General features: G+C 42.0%; 1 protein-coding gene across 3 annotated transcripts in view; it reads right to left on the bottom strand.

The window, feature by feature from the left end:
* The window catches only part of DCLK1 (doublecortin like kinase 1), a 352,892-nt gene that overhangs the window by 38,434 nt on the left and 300,081 nt on the right, over positions 1–14,377 (bottom strand). For all 3 annotated transcript variants that reach the window (XM_023519275.1, XM_023519276.1, XM_012811599.1), the window contains 3 exons: positions 12,330–12,387; positions 11,701–11,820; positions 8,104–8,250 (listed from right to left, as the gene is read on the bottom strand). In XM_023519275.1, the coding sequence (XP_023375043.1) occupies positions 8,104–8,250; positions 11,701–11,820; positions 12,330–12,387 (325 nt within the window). The remainder of the gene's footprint in view (positions 1–8,103; positions 8,251–11,700; positions 11,821–12,329; positions 12,388–14,377) is intronic.

The following is a 14,377-nucleotide window of genomic DNA, read 5'->3' as shown; positions in this document are numbered from 1 at the left end:
CACAAACACACACAAATCCTCCCAAGACCATCTCCAGAAAGTACTTTTCCAAATGGCAGCTATGAACTAAATTTTTAATTAAAAGTTAGAAATCCAGCCTCGCACCTGTAGCTCAGTGGCTAGGGTGCCAGCCACATACACCGGAGCTGGCCCAGGCCTGCCAAACAACAATGACAACTACAACCAAAAAAAACCCATAGCAGGGCATTATGGCGGCACCTGTGGTCCCAGCTACTTGGAAGGCTGATGCAAGAGAATCGCTTAAGCCCAAGAGTTTGAGGTTGCTGTGAGCTGTGATGCCACAGCACTCTACTCGGGGACACATAGTGAGACTCTGTCTCAAATAAACAAATGAATGAATAAATAAATAAAGGTTAGAAATCAGAGGGGCTTCTAACAGCTTCATGTTTAAAAAGCCAAATCCTTGACTTGTACAACTTTCTGATCCACACTGACTTTGTTCCCCAACATTTCTCCTCATTCTGAGTGTCTTTCAGAAGGAACATTAGCAGGCTGCAAGTACAGCCAGGACCAGCAACTGGAGTTCTGGTGTAAGAAGAACTTTTGCAGCAGGGCACGGTGGCTCACGCCTGTAATCCCAGGACTCTGGGAGACAGAGGCCAGGAGTTCAATGCCAGCCTGAGCAAAAGCGAGACTCCATCTCTACTAAAAATAGAGAAAACTGGCCAGGCATTGTGGTGGGCACCTGTAGTTCCCCAGCTATCCAGGAGGCTGAGGAAGGAGGGTCACTTGAGCCTGAGTTTGAGTTTCCCCTATGAGCTATGATGCCATGGCATTCTAGCATGGAGGACAGAGAGAGACTCTGTCTCAAAAAAAAAAAGAAAAAGAAAAAGAAATAACCTTTTGCTATAAGTATTTTAAAGCCTCTATTAAACTTTACCCACACGTGAAGTGGGAGTACATTAATTGTCAGTCAAGGAGTATTCACAACACGAGATATAATTTAATGTTCATCCCAAGCCCTTTAAACACTATAGATGTTCCCTCACATTTTAAACACCGAGGGGCTATTAAAGAGACGGGGATTAGTGCAAATTACCCAGTATGTAGTGCTTTCACTGTTTTAACTAAGCAATAAAACTGTGTAATTGTACAACACTAATTGAATGCAGCTACACATAATTGTGGACTGCCATATGCATCCCATTACCATAAAGACTGTCAGTATTTTGTAAGCTACTCTTGTGATCATTGCAGATGGCTACAGTCAGAGAAGTTGTTCTCTAGGGTTTATTATAAGGCTATAAAGACATCTCATGATTTGACAGACTAAATGTTTTAAATGGCAACAATTATGAAAAAGGTTCCAATTAAAAGCTGAAGTCACATCCTACCAGGAATAGATGGAGTGAAAGGTCAGGTAGGTAGACTTTTGGGGCACACTGGTATTTTATACAGGATTTTTCTTTTCCAGAGAAGCGTTTTGTTTTTATTTCTTTTTCATTTATTCGGGGTTTTACACTGGCTGCAACTTACTGAACTGTAGATGTTTGGGCATATGCCTCACTTCCTTTGGATGGGAAACTGAGAACATTTGGAAAAGTTATTTGAAAAAATAAAACAGTTAATATATAGTCATAAAATCCAGCCGGTGGCCATAAAATAATATGAAAATTCACAGATAACCTGAATCCAGTTAAATGGTTTCTGAGAGTCTCATAATGCAGCACTAAAGCTGACTAAAAGAACAGATGTGTTGGAACAAACGTCATACACACTGCTATCAATTCAAGGATAACCCTGTTGAAATGCAAGCTAATGAATCATTAGTAACCACTAAAATAGTTTTCACAGTGGCACTCAATAAGCACTAAAAATTATTTCACCAAATAGAACTAAACAAAAGTGGCATAAGAAAAGGTCAATTTACTTTTTTACCATATATAGGATCCCTTTAAAAAGGCACTGATTTCCCTCCAGTCACGGTATGTGCCCTTTATGATGTTTTCTAGGGAAAATGGATTAAATTTGAATCTTTAACCTCTAAGAAGTGAAATATAACAACATTTAAGCAGGGAATTATTTTGTAAAATACACTTTAGGGCTCACATACTTTTGAATTAGATCTCCTGGACAAACAATGAACTCTAATTAAAAAAACCCATTTTATACCCACATGTAAAACTATTCATGCAGTTAGAAGTTAAAATAAATAACAAGGAAAGTTGCACAGAAGTCAAAAAGGAGTAAGTCAGTCTAAAAGAGGTGACAATATTAAAGGAAAAAATAAAATCACTTTTCAAGGTATCATATTGGAAATATCTGGGAAGATAGAGAAGTGAATGGAAGCTCCAGGAAACCTGACTCTCACCCTCAATTTAAAATAGTCATAAAACTATCTAAAAAGGAGTGCTATGCAGCTGCAGTAAGATTCTGGGTTTTGTTACAAATTATACAACCTAGGATTTTGCCAAAGCTGTGGGAACTCAATGTCATCACAATTTTAAAAAATGTTATTACATTTCTGTCATACAATTATTATCCAATATGTCACTGGAGAAAAATAGGAAAGACAGATGATTATAGAGGAGAAGGAACTAAACTTACCCATAATCTTGACACCAGGAAATATCGTGTTCAGTAAACAGCAGTGGTAGTTAGTAGTTGAGTATTACGTATTTACTGTGCTTAATAATGTTTGGGGAAAGTGTATGTCTTCTGTTTTCCCTCAACTTTCATTGAAATTCAGAAAGCAGAATTTTGTTTCTATACAACCACAAAAAAGGATCATTCATTTTCTGCCTGGACTCTTACAATGACTACAGGCTATCTGTAGTAAAGGCCAGATGATTTTCAAACAAAATTATTGGAAAGTTTTCTTCCTTTATGTTAATTTTCCATCTCTCACTCATCAATGTCTTTTCTTTCGGTTGTACATCAGCATGCTCATAAAAGTCCTCCCATCTCCCATGTGCCAGCTTTTCTTGTATGTGGCAAGAGCTCCAGGCGGCCTGTCCCTTCTCTGGGCTAACCTCAGGTCCTAGACAGGACGTGATGTGCTTGTTACTATAAAGGGTAATGTGTTGTGAACCAGGCTGAGGATGCTCTTGATATCAGGCAACACTCTTTCGGGGATAGAAGTCTAAGGGCACAGTGATATTTTTGGCAACCATGTCACAAATTAATAGCCTTTTACAGGTCGGTGAACAGCCTTTTGATCTGAAGTGAGGACAAGTTTTCCCATTACCATTTTTCTACACTCATCAAAAACAAATCTATACCAAAATCACTTAGTGCAGATTTATGTTTATGTCTTATTAAATTTTATACTATGAAATTTCAGCCCAAGGTAATTTTTAGATCCTAGTCCTGTCCTGTAATACATCTTCATTTCAAGTCACTGGTAATGTTGATCAGGGCAGGGCCGGTGACAAACTCACGGAAGATCAGCGGCTCCCTTCCTCCGGGTAGCCCCCAATCCATTAGGCAACACACTCTGGTGGCTCAAGTTCATAGGACAGGGGACTGGGACTGACTGCCAATCTGCCATGACCTCTGCACACAGACTTGCCTTGTCTACTGATGTAGTTCGCTATCCTCTCAAAAAATGGTTTATTTTGGGATTAAGAGTCATGAGATCAAGGCAGAAGGAAATCCATTATTTTGTTTGTTTGTTTGTTTGTTTGTTTTTGAGACAGAGCCTCAAGCTGTCCCCCTGGGTAGAGTGCCATGGCATCACGCTCACAGCAACCTCCAACTCCTGGGCTCAAGCGAGTCTCCTGCCTCCACCTCCCAAGTAGCTGGGACCACAGGCGCCCGCCACAGCGCCCGGCTATTTTTTGGTTGCAGCCGTCATTGTTGTTTGGTGGGGTCCCGGCTGGATTCGAACCCGCCACCTTAGGTGTATGTGGCTGGCACCTTAGCCGCTTGAGCCACAGGCGCCGAGCCAGGAAATCCGTTATTTTATGAGCGTGGTGTTGGCTTGAATGGGAAGGTAGGAAAAGCTGGGGCAAAACCGACACTCATCACTTGGGGTGAGCAAGAATAGCTATTGCTGGGTATAATCCACAGAGCAAAAACACGGATTGTGAGCTGCACATGTCGCTTTGATGGGCAGCTAGAAGCAGCCACAGACACTTAGAAAGTTTCTATAAAAAAAAAAAAAAAAATTCCAACCAAGAGAGGCAGTTTCTCTGAGAAACTATTTCTCCCAGAAAGTACTGGGGTGTTTGGGAGGAAAAGGGTTTTGAACGTAGACTTTTACATTGGTAGAAAATTAGGCTGTGTTTATTTCTGGAATCTAAGAAAAACTAATGATGTAAGTTATATGTTTGCCAGGAAGGACTTTAATTTTCATAAAGAAGCGGCATCTGTGCACACGTTTTTTAAAATACCCGCCTAGTTCTCTGGAACAAACACAAGCAGCTACTGATGGTTTTTGCAGCCAAGGATACAATCTTGCCATCTAGTGGTGAGTCATGGGAACTGAAGGCATGATTAAAAGTTCGTTTTTTTCAAAAAAGCTAAAAGTTCCTTTAATCATAAACTATCATGATACACACAAATTCACATTAAAAAATGTATACATAACAATCTCATGCAATGCGGGGAAGGATTGTGCTTTCTCTCCCCTCTAGGGGAGGTTTATACTGAGGCCCCCATGAGTCCTCCATGTAATAGATGAATTTAGAGATGGCTTAGGCTTATCGGGAGGGCTCCATGAAGGACTGCTCAGCCACTTCCTCACTTATCTTATCCACTCTGACATCCAGCTGCCTATATGATTAAGTACCAGGCTGACAACAAGTAAAGCAACAAGAACTACACAAAATCATGGGCACGATCAACTTGGGGGGAAAAACTTAGCAATAATGTAACAATAAACTTATAACAAGTATTTTTTATTGGGTCAGTTCCCAATTTTCACCTAAAATGTGACTGGAAGGATCACTTTGAGTTAAATATATTTTCTCATTAAAATAATTCAATCAAATCATTTATATGATCAATAGAGCTCCTTAAACCATATTTTTATGTTGTTCCATAAGAATTAAAAATAAAAATGCTAAAAGATCCATGTGCACAATTTTCCTTCATAAAAAAAATCTGTAACTGATTCAGCCATTTATTAAAAAATACATTTTGCCAGTTATTTTCCAATATTAATCATTTAACTAGCAAAAATCTTGTTAGCAGTCTGACAATTTAGAAGGATTTCTAAGAGGTAATAAAAAAGTAAAGCAAAGTGCATCATGAGGGGTTTTTATTTTGTAAGATTCACTGACGTAAGCATATGGGCTCACAAGCTTTACACTAACTCTATTATAACATTTTCTGAAGATAGTCTAGTGCTATGCATTTTGCCACAAGGTAAAAAATTCCATGTATGGGTGAATAGTAAAATTTTAAAAATAGTAAGAATTTTAAGGTAATGTCAAAAAAAGATAAAAAATTATTTTCACTACATATAATGTTATCGTTGGGCAGTTTTATTTTTAGGGATAATTTTACATTTTTATAAATAAAAGGGAACTAAAAAGGGAACTAATAGTTATGTATTGTCTCTTTATCTTCTTAAAATCCTCCTTAAGGAAGGCTTAAAGGAGTTAAGTAACTTATTCAAGGTCATAAGACACCAGTGGAAGCATGAACTACTTGGCTTTGAACTTCTGCCCATCTGACTATAAATCCTGAGTGTGTGACGGTGCACCTCTCTCACCTTCCCGGAGAAAGCTCAAGGGCATGGGAAATGAGCAGAGGGCTCATGCATAATTAGTGATGTCATCTGAATTGTGCTAAACTTATCCTATTCTTCTAACTATTTTATTCTATAATAGATTTATCCCTGCAAAATTCACCAACCCTCACTCCCTATAATAATCAATCACTATAATAGACACTAGAATCTCTTTAGTTTTTAAAAGATATGTTGAAAAAACTATATGACGAATGACCACAATGGTTTCTCTAATAAGAAAGTAAAAAGGAAGATATTTTTTCTTCTTGGATAATCCAAAGTATGTTCTAATGAACACAATACTTAAAAAATTGTCCTCCAAACTGGAACGTTAGTAAAAGTACCCCACTGCATCATCATTCATGGCATCCACAGAAACAGGGCACACTCCTGCGAGGAGCATGTGAACAAGGGGCACGCAAAACCCAACTGTAAAGGGAAAAGGGGAGGGGAAATGAAATCTTTAGTTTTCAGTCCCTGAAGTTTTAGAGCTCAGAGAAGTTTTTAAACAAAGGCCCAGTTGTAAGTCTGTTCCCATGAGACAGTCCTACATAATTCAGTACACAGGAATAATGAACGCAGATGAAAGAAAATTGCTGCAGTTCATGGAGGCAGCTATGCAGAAGAGAATGTTTAGGCTACTGCGAACATGTGGAATTTGAGGTGCAATTAAGTCGGGGCTCTGTCATTTGACCTCAGCTGCCTTTATTAGCCGGTAGCTACAAGATTACCATCATAATTGCAATGAACTAATTGTGCACACATTTATCTCCTCAGTGCCGACCTTCCCTGGTTGAATGTCAGTTCCAGGAAGGCATGTGTCGCTCTGGTTCCCTGGCACGGAGCAAACACTGAGTTCACCTCTCTCTAATTCAGAGTTTACTGCAGTCTAGGGGTTAGAGGTTGGGCTTTAGAGTCGGTCAGAAGTAGATTGAGAATTTGGCTCTCCTACTTATGAGCTGTTACAACCTTGGGCAGGTCATGTAATGTCAGGATCCCCAGTTTTCTTCCCCGGGAATGAGACAGTTATAGAGCTTACCCCACGTGGCTGTTGTGAGGATCAAGCAAGATAATGACTGACACGCCCTTAGCACAGGGCAGAGTGCATAAATGGTTCTTCATAACTGCAGATCTTTCTAGCGTCTATGTGTGGAGAGGGAGTTGGGTTGCTCACCTGCTTTTCGACTTGAGTGTGCGTGAGGATTATCTGGGGGACCTGGCTGTAATGTGGATTTCTGCACACTGTCACCAGCCACCAGATGCTGATCTGGTAGGGCTGCATCCAGGCCCAGAAAGTTGCTTTTTTTATTTTAACAGGCATCTGGGAGTAATTGTGATTCAGGGAGTCCTTGGACCACCCTGGGAGAAAACTGCTTTAGAAAGAGGATCTTCAATTCCCAGATTCTTGAAGAGATGAGCAAACTAACCAGGCTTAAGTGTCATATGACGCTCAAGTGTGGACCATGAACGCAAAAGACAAACTAGCATGTTGGGGGGAGGATTTCACATATTTCATTAAAATTCCAGCCTGAAGAGCCAGCACACTTTATGTTACGCCCATATTTACAGGTGGCAGTTCCCCCTGCCTAGTCTCCACCTCCTCCCTCCTTTCCATAAAGTAGCCCAGTTACTGCTCCCTCTGTAACTGGGCTAGGAAAGGCCCCTCATTTGCTTGTGTGGAGAACTCTAAGTATTTCTCCAGGAATAGGGGTTCACAGAACGCAGACCAAATCTCCATAAAGTGGAGTGAGGGATGTCTCTGTTTTCTGAGGTGAGTCTTCTTTATGATTATTTTCATGCTAAGGGGCTGGTGTTTTTAAAATCCATTATGGTTTATTTCTCTTAGGTTTTAGATCATATTGAGGTGCAAAGTTGAGAGATGAAGAAAAAATTCTAACAGGGCTTTCTTTTGTACCTAGTAAAATCTTTTTAACATAAAAGTGCTGTGTACAAATTGGCTAGAAATGAGCCTTTAAGGTCAAAAAAATTTTTAAGAAAAAAGAAAATGGCCAGGTGTGGTAGCTTACACCTGTAATCCTAGCATGCTGGGAGGTGGAGGCTGGTTGATTGCTTGAGCTCAGGAGTTCGAGACCAGCCCAAGCAAGAGTGAGACCCTGTCTCTACTAAAACTAGAAAAACTAGCCAGGCATGGTGGCTTGGTCCTCTAGTTCCAGCTACTTGGGAGGCTGAGGCAGGAGGATCGCTTCAGCCCAAGAGTTTGAGGTTGCTGTGACCTATGATGATGCTATGGTACTCTATACAGGGTGACAGAGTGAGACTCTGTCTCAAAAAAAAAGTTATTTTAAAAAGAAAGAAAGGAGAAGAAAAAAGAAAAGAAAGAGATATTCCTTTATCTCTTGGGAGTGCCTGGAGATCACATGCCCTAACAGGGGAATGCATCTTACCAGCAGGTTCTCTGGCTTGATGTCACGGTGTACGATGTTCAGGCTATGCAGGTATTTGATGGCACTGGCCAGGTTGTACAGCATCCCACTGGCGTCTCGTTCGGTGTATTTGTTAGTGGAAGTGATGGCATCAAAGAGGTCTCCTCCCTGAGAACAGAAGAGTGGGCAGAGCAGCACATTAACAGATGGGCCACTGGGCCACCTGCAGAGGCCGCTGACAAACAGCAAGGAAATGAAGAGTGGACCAGGGGCTTCAGGTTGCAAAGAGCTTTCCCTGCCGCTTCCCTCTCAAAGGCCCAAAGTCTTTAACGGTGACTTCTCTCCCCACTGCAAAAGGCCCATAGAGCAACATTCCTGCAGAGCTCAGAGAAAGGAGTGGGATGAGGACACGTGAGGCACGTGGCTGTTTCCACAGCCCCCAGCCAGCAAGGAGGAGGTGGAGCTGGGTCTCCAGGGAAGAAGCCTTGTGACACGTGGGTACAGGAGGCACGTGCCACCTGCCTTGTGCCGACTGCCAGCTGAAGTTCAAATTCATAATCCCAAACCTCCCACCATGAGAAACAGGTAATACTGTGAGGTACACACTTAACAAAATGTTCTGCTGCTCCATGAAATTATTAAGACACACACAGACACACATGCTCACTCACAGACGCACGCACACACAGACACACAGAGACACATGCACACACACGTACACATGTGTGCAGCCCCTTATGCTCTGGATACAGCTCTCCTGGAGTGGGTATAGTATTTTCTTTTTCAAGACTGCCCTTCTTTGTAGGGAAAAGAAAGGACCAGCAACTGTCATCCAAAGATAAGAGACAAAAGGAGAGAGGGCAAATGGAGAACAACGTTGGAAGAAAGTTTTCTGTGACAGGCGCTCTTCTCAGCTTCTCAGCCTTGGCTTCCCTTGTTCCTTGCTAGCATAATGCCATTGGTGAAACAGAATGATGTGAGGTTCCAATCTCAGTCCCATTTATTGGAAACCCTTTCAGAGAATTCAGAGAACATCTGCCTCATTCTCGCCTACAGGGCACCCAAACAACTGAGCATAGTGACCAGCTGTGATTCTTTGTTGCCTGATGCGCTAAAATACTAAAGGCAAAATAGGACCCTTGCAGGTTTTCAAATATGACCCCCAGGCCTGGCCCCTCTGCAATCTCCATTTTGGAGATTTCTCCCACTAGTATCAAAGCCTCAGCGGTTCTCAAACTAAGCACAGACATTCTTTTTTCTTTCTAAATGAACACTTTCTCCCTCAACTTCCTGGCCCTGTCAGAGGCCAGGCTGCTACACACAGGTTTTCAGGGTGTCTCTGAGCTGCTCGAGGAGGCGGGACAGCTGCTGTGGTGTGTGTGAACAGCACCCCTGGAGTTACGCAGGACGGGCATGGCTGTACACTGGGGACCCTGCGAAGATGCCACAACTGCCCCTCCAGGCATCCGGTAACCTTCCTTCTACTTCCTCAACAAGGCAGCCAACGAGTCCTCTTGGTCCTTCCTGTGGAACATTTCTCACAGCCATCGTCCGGGCCACCCACTGCCTTCTGAGCGAGCGCCCCTGCCCGGATTGTTGTGGTGTGGTCTCACAGCCTCGCTGCTTCCTTCTCAGGCTCTGTGCAAAGCCTCCCGCACGCAGACTGTTACCTTCCCACGCGCTGTGTCACTGCTTCCTTCTCCTCTTTGAGAAATCACCAATCCTTCTCCCCGGCCTTCATTCCTCCTTGTTCAATTTCATCTCCTGCCACTGCTCTGGACCTTTATGCTCAGGGAAGGGCATGTCTTCCCTGGTCACTAATATCAGCCAAGTTCACTGTGCTCCATACCTGTCCTCAGAGTCCCACTTCCTGGAGTGTCCCCTCCATTCCCCTTTACCTGTCTACCTCCTGTTGACATCTCAGGGCCCAGAGGCAGGGCCACCTGCTCCATGAAGCCTGACTTCTGCAGACACAGAAGAGGTTTGTCTGGGCACACTCTGGGCAGGCAGAAGTCTAAAGTCCTGCTCCTAATAATTATGAAATTCCACTCTTGAGAACTGCTACGTCACTGTTTTCCAGAACTCAGGCCTTGTAGCTTCAGGCACACCCTGGCTCACCGCTGGGCACTCAGGATTTGAGAAGCACAGCCTCATCTAAATTTCTTGGGGGTTATGGGAGCCTTTTAAGTGAAGCCTGGGGTCAGCCTTCACTTCCTGGGAAGCTTCCAGACCTGGTCTCAGTGTACTTCTGGGTCTGACTAAATCCAAGGGCACAATCTAGGGGCACAAGTGAGTTTCAGTCCTGGGCCATGAGAACCCTCTCTGGCCTCAGGGCACCTTGGTACCGCAGGGAGAATCCTCCAAGGCTGTTAAGCATGATGAGGACCTCACTGTAGTCACCTAAGCATGACGGACAATGAGAGGAAGATTTCCCACATAACGTGTTCTGAACACTTGAGACTTTACCATCTTTAATTTAGCCTCAGCTCTCCAAAAATCAGCGAATCAATAATATCAGGGAACTCGTCGACATTAAAAGGACGCAGAGGGGCAACAGATGTTAAAAGCACACAGAGGGGCAATAGAAATGGTTTGAAGTTGTTGATCTAAAAATCCATGCTAAGGTGGTGCCCGTGGCTCAGTGGGTAGGGCGCTGGTCCCATATACTGAGGGTGGCAGGTTCAAACCTGGCCCCGGCCAAACTGCAACAAAAAAATAGCTGGGTGCTGTCGTGGGTGCCTGTAGTCCCAGCTACTTGGGAGGCTGAGGCAAGAGAATCACCTAAGCCCAGGAGTTGGAGGTTGCTGTGAGCTGTGACACCACAGCACTCTATTGATGGTGACATAGTGAGCCTCTGTCTCAAAAAATAAACAAATAAATAAAATAAAAATCGATGCTGTTGTAAAAATACTAACCTTTGTGCTAGAGAAAATGTAATTTACCATATTGGTATAAAGGTAACTTGATAATGAAGCACCAATATGGAAATATTCTGGATAATTAAAATTGACCTTTGTTGGAATAATAGTTTAACATCACATTATTAATAAGACTGTTATTTTTCTCTTATATTGATGGCTAAACACTTGTTTTTACAAAAAGGTTGATCTCTTTGGATGTAGTTCATGAAAAAGTGGTCCATTTTCTATTACAACAACAATAAAAACAAAAGTCACAATACATAGGAAAAATTAATAAACTTATACTTTATATTTTTTATATTTTATATCAACATAGAGAAATATTGTACAAATATTTCATAAAATTTTGTAATGGATATTTTGTAAATAAAGGTAAATACAGCTATAATTTCCATTTTCCCTATGTACAGTGACCTTTGGGACACCCTGTATTAAGGAGGTACTATTAGTATTCTCATTTTACATCCGTGGGAAATAAGGCATAGAGCGGTATACCCAAGGTCATGGGCCTATTTGCACCAAGGCTGGGACATGAACTCTTGCAGTCCAGTTCTCTTGTTAATATCACTGATCACTGTGCCAGTGCCCAGAAATGAGTAACTGAATACTGGTGGTAGAAAATAAAAGAAAAGAGCTTTATAATATGGGAAAGTACAGTGCCTTGAATAGAGGTTTATTTCTTTTCCAAACTACATACCTTTACTAATTCCATGACAAGATACAGCTCAGTTGGCACATCCATCTCCTCAATCAGAAGAACAATATTGGGATGCTTCACTCTTCTTAAAATAGACACCTCGTTCTGGATCATGTGCTCCTGTTGGAGGGAAACGTCATCTCAACCAGTGTACACAAAACATACGAGGACTAACTCAGATGAGGACAGCTCTAACATCTGAGGACCAAAGAGACACATACTTAGGAAAACTGTACTGAGTACACCTTATTCAGGTAGCCCAGAATTGCCAAAAGTTAGTGAAGGTCCTTAAATGACGTTTGTAATTTCAGAACCTATCAAGAGAACTACAGTTCTGTACACAGAGATGGAGTGAAGTCTATACAGGGATAGACACCAAAGGAAGAAAGTCAACAAACAAGCAAACAAATCAAGAAGAGGAACAGAAATAATATACAATCATTCCAACTAATGTTTTATTCCATGGATATTTATAAAAAGTTATAGTCTAATAAACATATAACATTCTATTCCACCAAAATGCAACTTTTACGGTGAACTTATGTTTATTTGAGAACTGAACTTTGCTTCTTTCAAACCTCCCCTGGCCCTGAACACTATATTTCATAAGAACAAACATTAATACATACTTTTCCTCGACATTTGCTTTTCTTGATAATTTTCAGAGCATACTCCCTAGCAGTCGACCTGCAAAGAGAAAGTTGTTTATTTTTCTAAAAAATAAAACTGAATTTCAGTTCTATTGAATCATTTTGTTAGGGATTAATTTCTACCCCATATATCTTGCATTATGGTGTAAATATTTTGTGAAATAATCTCCTTTCCTTTTTTTTTTTTTTTTTGGTAGAGACAGAGACTTTTTTACCGTTGGTAGAGTGCCATGGCATCACATAGCTCACAGCAACCTCCAACTCCTGGACTTAGGTAATTCTCTTGCCTCAGCCTCCTGAGTAGCTGGGACTACAGACACCTGCCACAATGCTCAGCTATTTTTTGTTGCAGTTTGGCTGGGATGGGTTTGAACCTACCAGCCTTGGTATATGGGGCCGGTGCCCTTACCCACTGAGCCACAGGCGCTGCCTATTTTGTTGTTGTTGTTGTTTGTTTTTACAAAGAAATATGTAAACAAACATTTATGGATTGATCAAGTGTAAGGATAATAGATAGGCCGGCATAGAAAAGTCTTGAGCTGTTTATGTCATCCTAACTATCATAAAACATCATGGTGGCTACTGCCGTGTTCAGCTCCTCCTGCCAGGCTGCTCTACCCTTCCCTCTTAAGAGAGGCAGTGGTGGATGAGGCAGAGATGAGTTCTGCCATCTCCTCACCTCAGAGGGTCTCTCTTAAGGCTCTCCACCTACCAAGGGCAGCTTGACCCTTTTCTGAAAGTTTCTCACAGTCACAGCAAAGACTCTTGGGAAGCAGTTCATATTCTTGGAAAACTCATGGATAGTATGTTTAAGGTGTACAGAAAGGGGCAACACCATTTACAGAGCTTCGTGGGACCTCTTGGGCCTTGTATAGCCATCTCATTTCATAGAAAGAACATGGAGGTGACAATTAAAACAAATGCACTTTCCTACAGCCACATGGCAGTGTAAAAATGAGGGCTCTTGGTTCTCAGGGTCCCTGCTCCCTACATAGCACAATCAACACCTCCCCTCATCTGTGACAGGTGTAGGAGGGAGAATGTAGTCGTATTGGTACCTTTAAATAGCTTCCTAATTTGTGTTAACATTTCTGAGATACTGCAGTGCCAAACACAAGGACATGTCTATTACCAAAGGACACAGTGTCTACATTCTCATCATAATAACTCCCTACTTTCAAGCGCTGCTGTTTCATTTCTGGTGTGAAACCATGAGCCCAAATTTTAACCTAAATAAAAGCCAACTTTATGGATTCAAATGGATACAAGGAGAATGAGATTGATGAAGAAAAAAGTTTTAGACCAAGTGCGGTGGCTCGCCCCTCTAATCCTAGCACTTTGGGAGGCTAACGTGGGAGGATAGTTTAAGGCCAGGAATTCCAGACCAGTCTGAGCAACACAGTGAAACCCTGTCTCTACCCCCACCCCCACACAGATTAGCAACTCAAGAGGCTAAGGAAGAATTGTTTGAGCCCAGGAGTTTGAGGTTGCAGTGAGCTACGAAGACACCACTGCACTCTAGCTGGGCAACAGAGTGAGACCCTACTAAAAAAAAAATTAATTAAAAAATAAAGCTTTAAAATATTCAGTATGATGGAATTAAATGGGTTCTCATAGTTTTACAGTTAGAGCAAGAAAATGATTTGCCTATAAGCAAATCAAGAAGCTGGGTATTAAAAATCTATCTTAAAGGCATTTTATAGACTATAAATGCCATTTACTTCTAAAAACACTTCTACCATTGTACTTCCAGGCCCCTGCAAAAGAGACTCAATAAACACCGAAGTTTTATGATGGTATCTGGTGCATGAAGCCGGAATGAGACAATCACTTTTAAGTCTCTTTCCTTCTACAGAGGGCTTTGGGGTAAGCATAGGAGAAGGTAACATCCTTTGCTTCCCCTGCTGCTGAGATGTGGGTGTCTGCAGAAATCCACATTGCCGGCTCGGTGCCTGTGGCTCAAGTGGCTCAAGTGGCTAAGGCGCCAGCCACATACACCTAAGGTGGCGGGTTCTAATCCAGCCCGG

The sequence above is a fragment of the Otolemur garnettii genome, unplaced genomic scaffold, assembly GCF_000181295.1.
Source record: "Otolemur garnettii isolate 467f Iridium unplaced genomic scaffold, OtoGar3 scaffold00167, whole genome shotgun sequence".
In the NCBI taxonomy this organism is placed as follows: domain Eukaryota; kingdom Metazoa; phylum Chordata; class Mammalia; order Primates; family Galagidae; genus Otolemur; species Otolemur garnettii.
The sequence above is the reverse complement of the archived record's forward strand: the minus strand, read 5'-3'. Positions and strand labels throughout refer to the sequence as shown.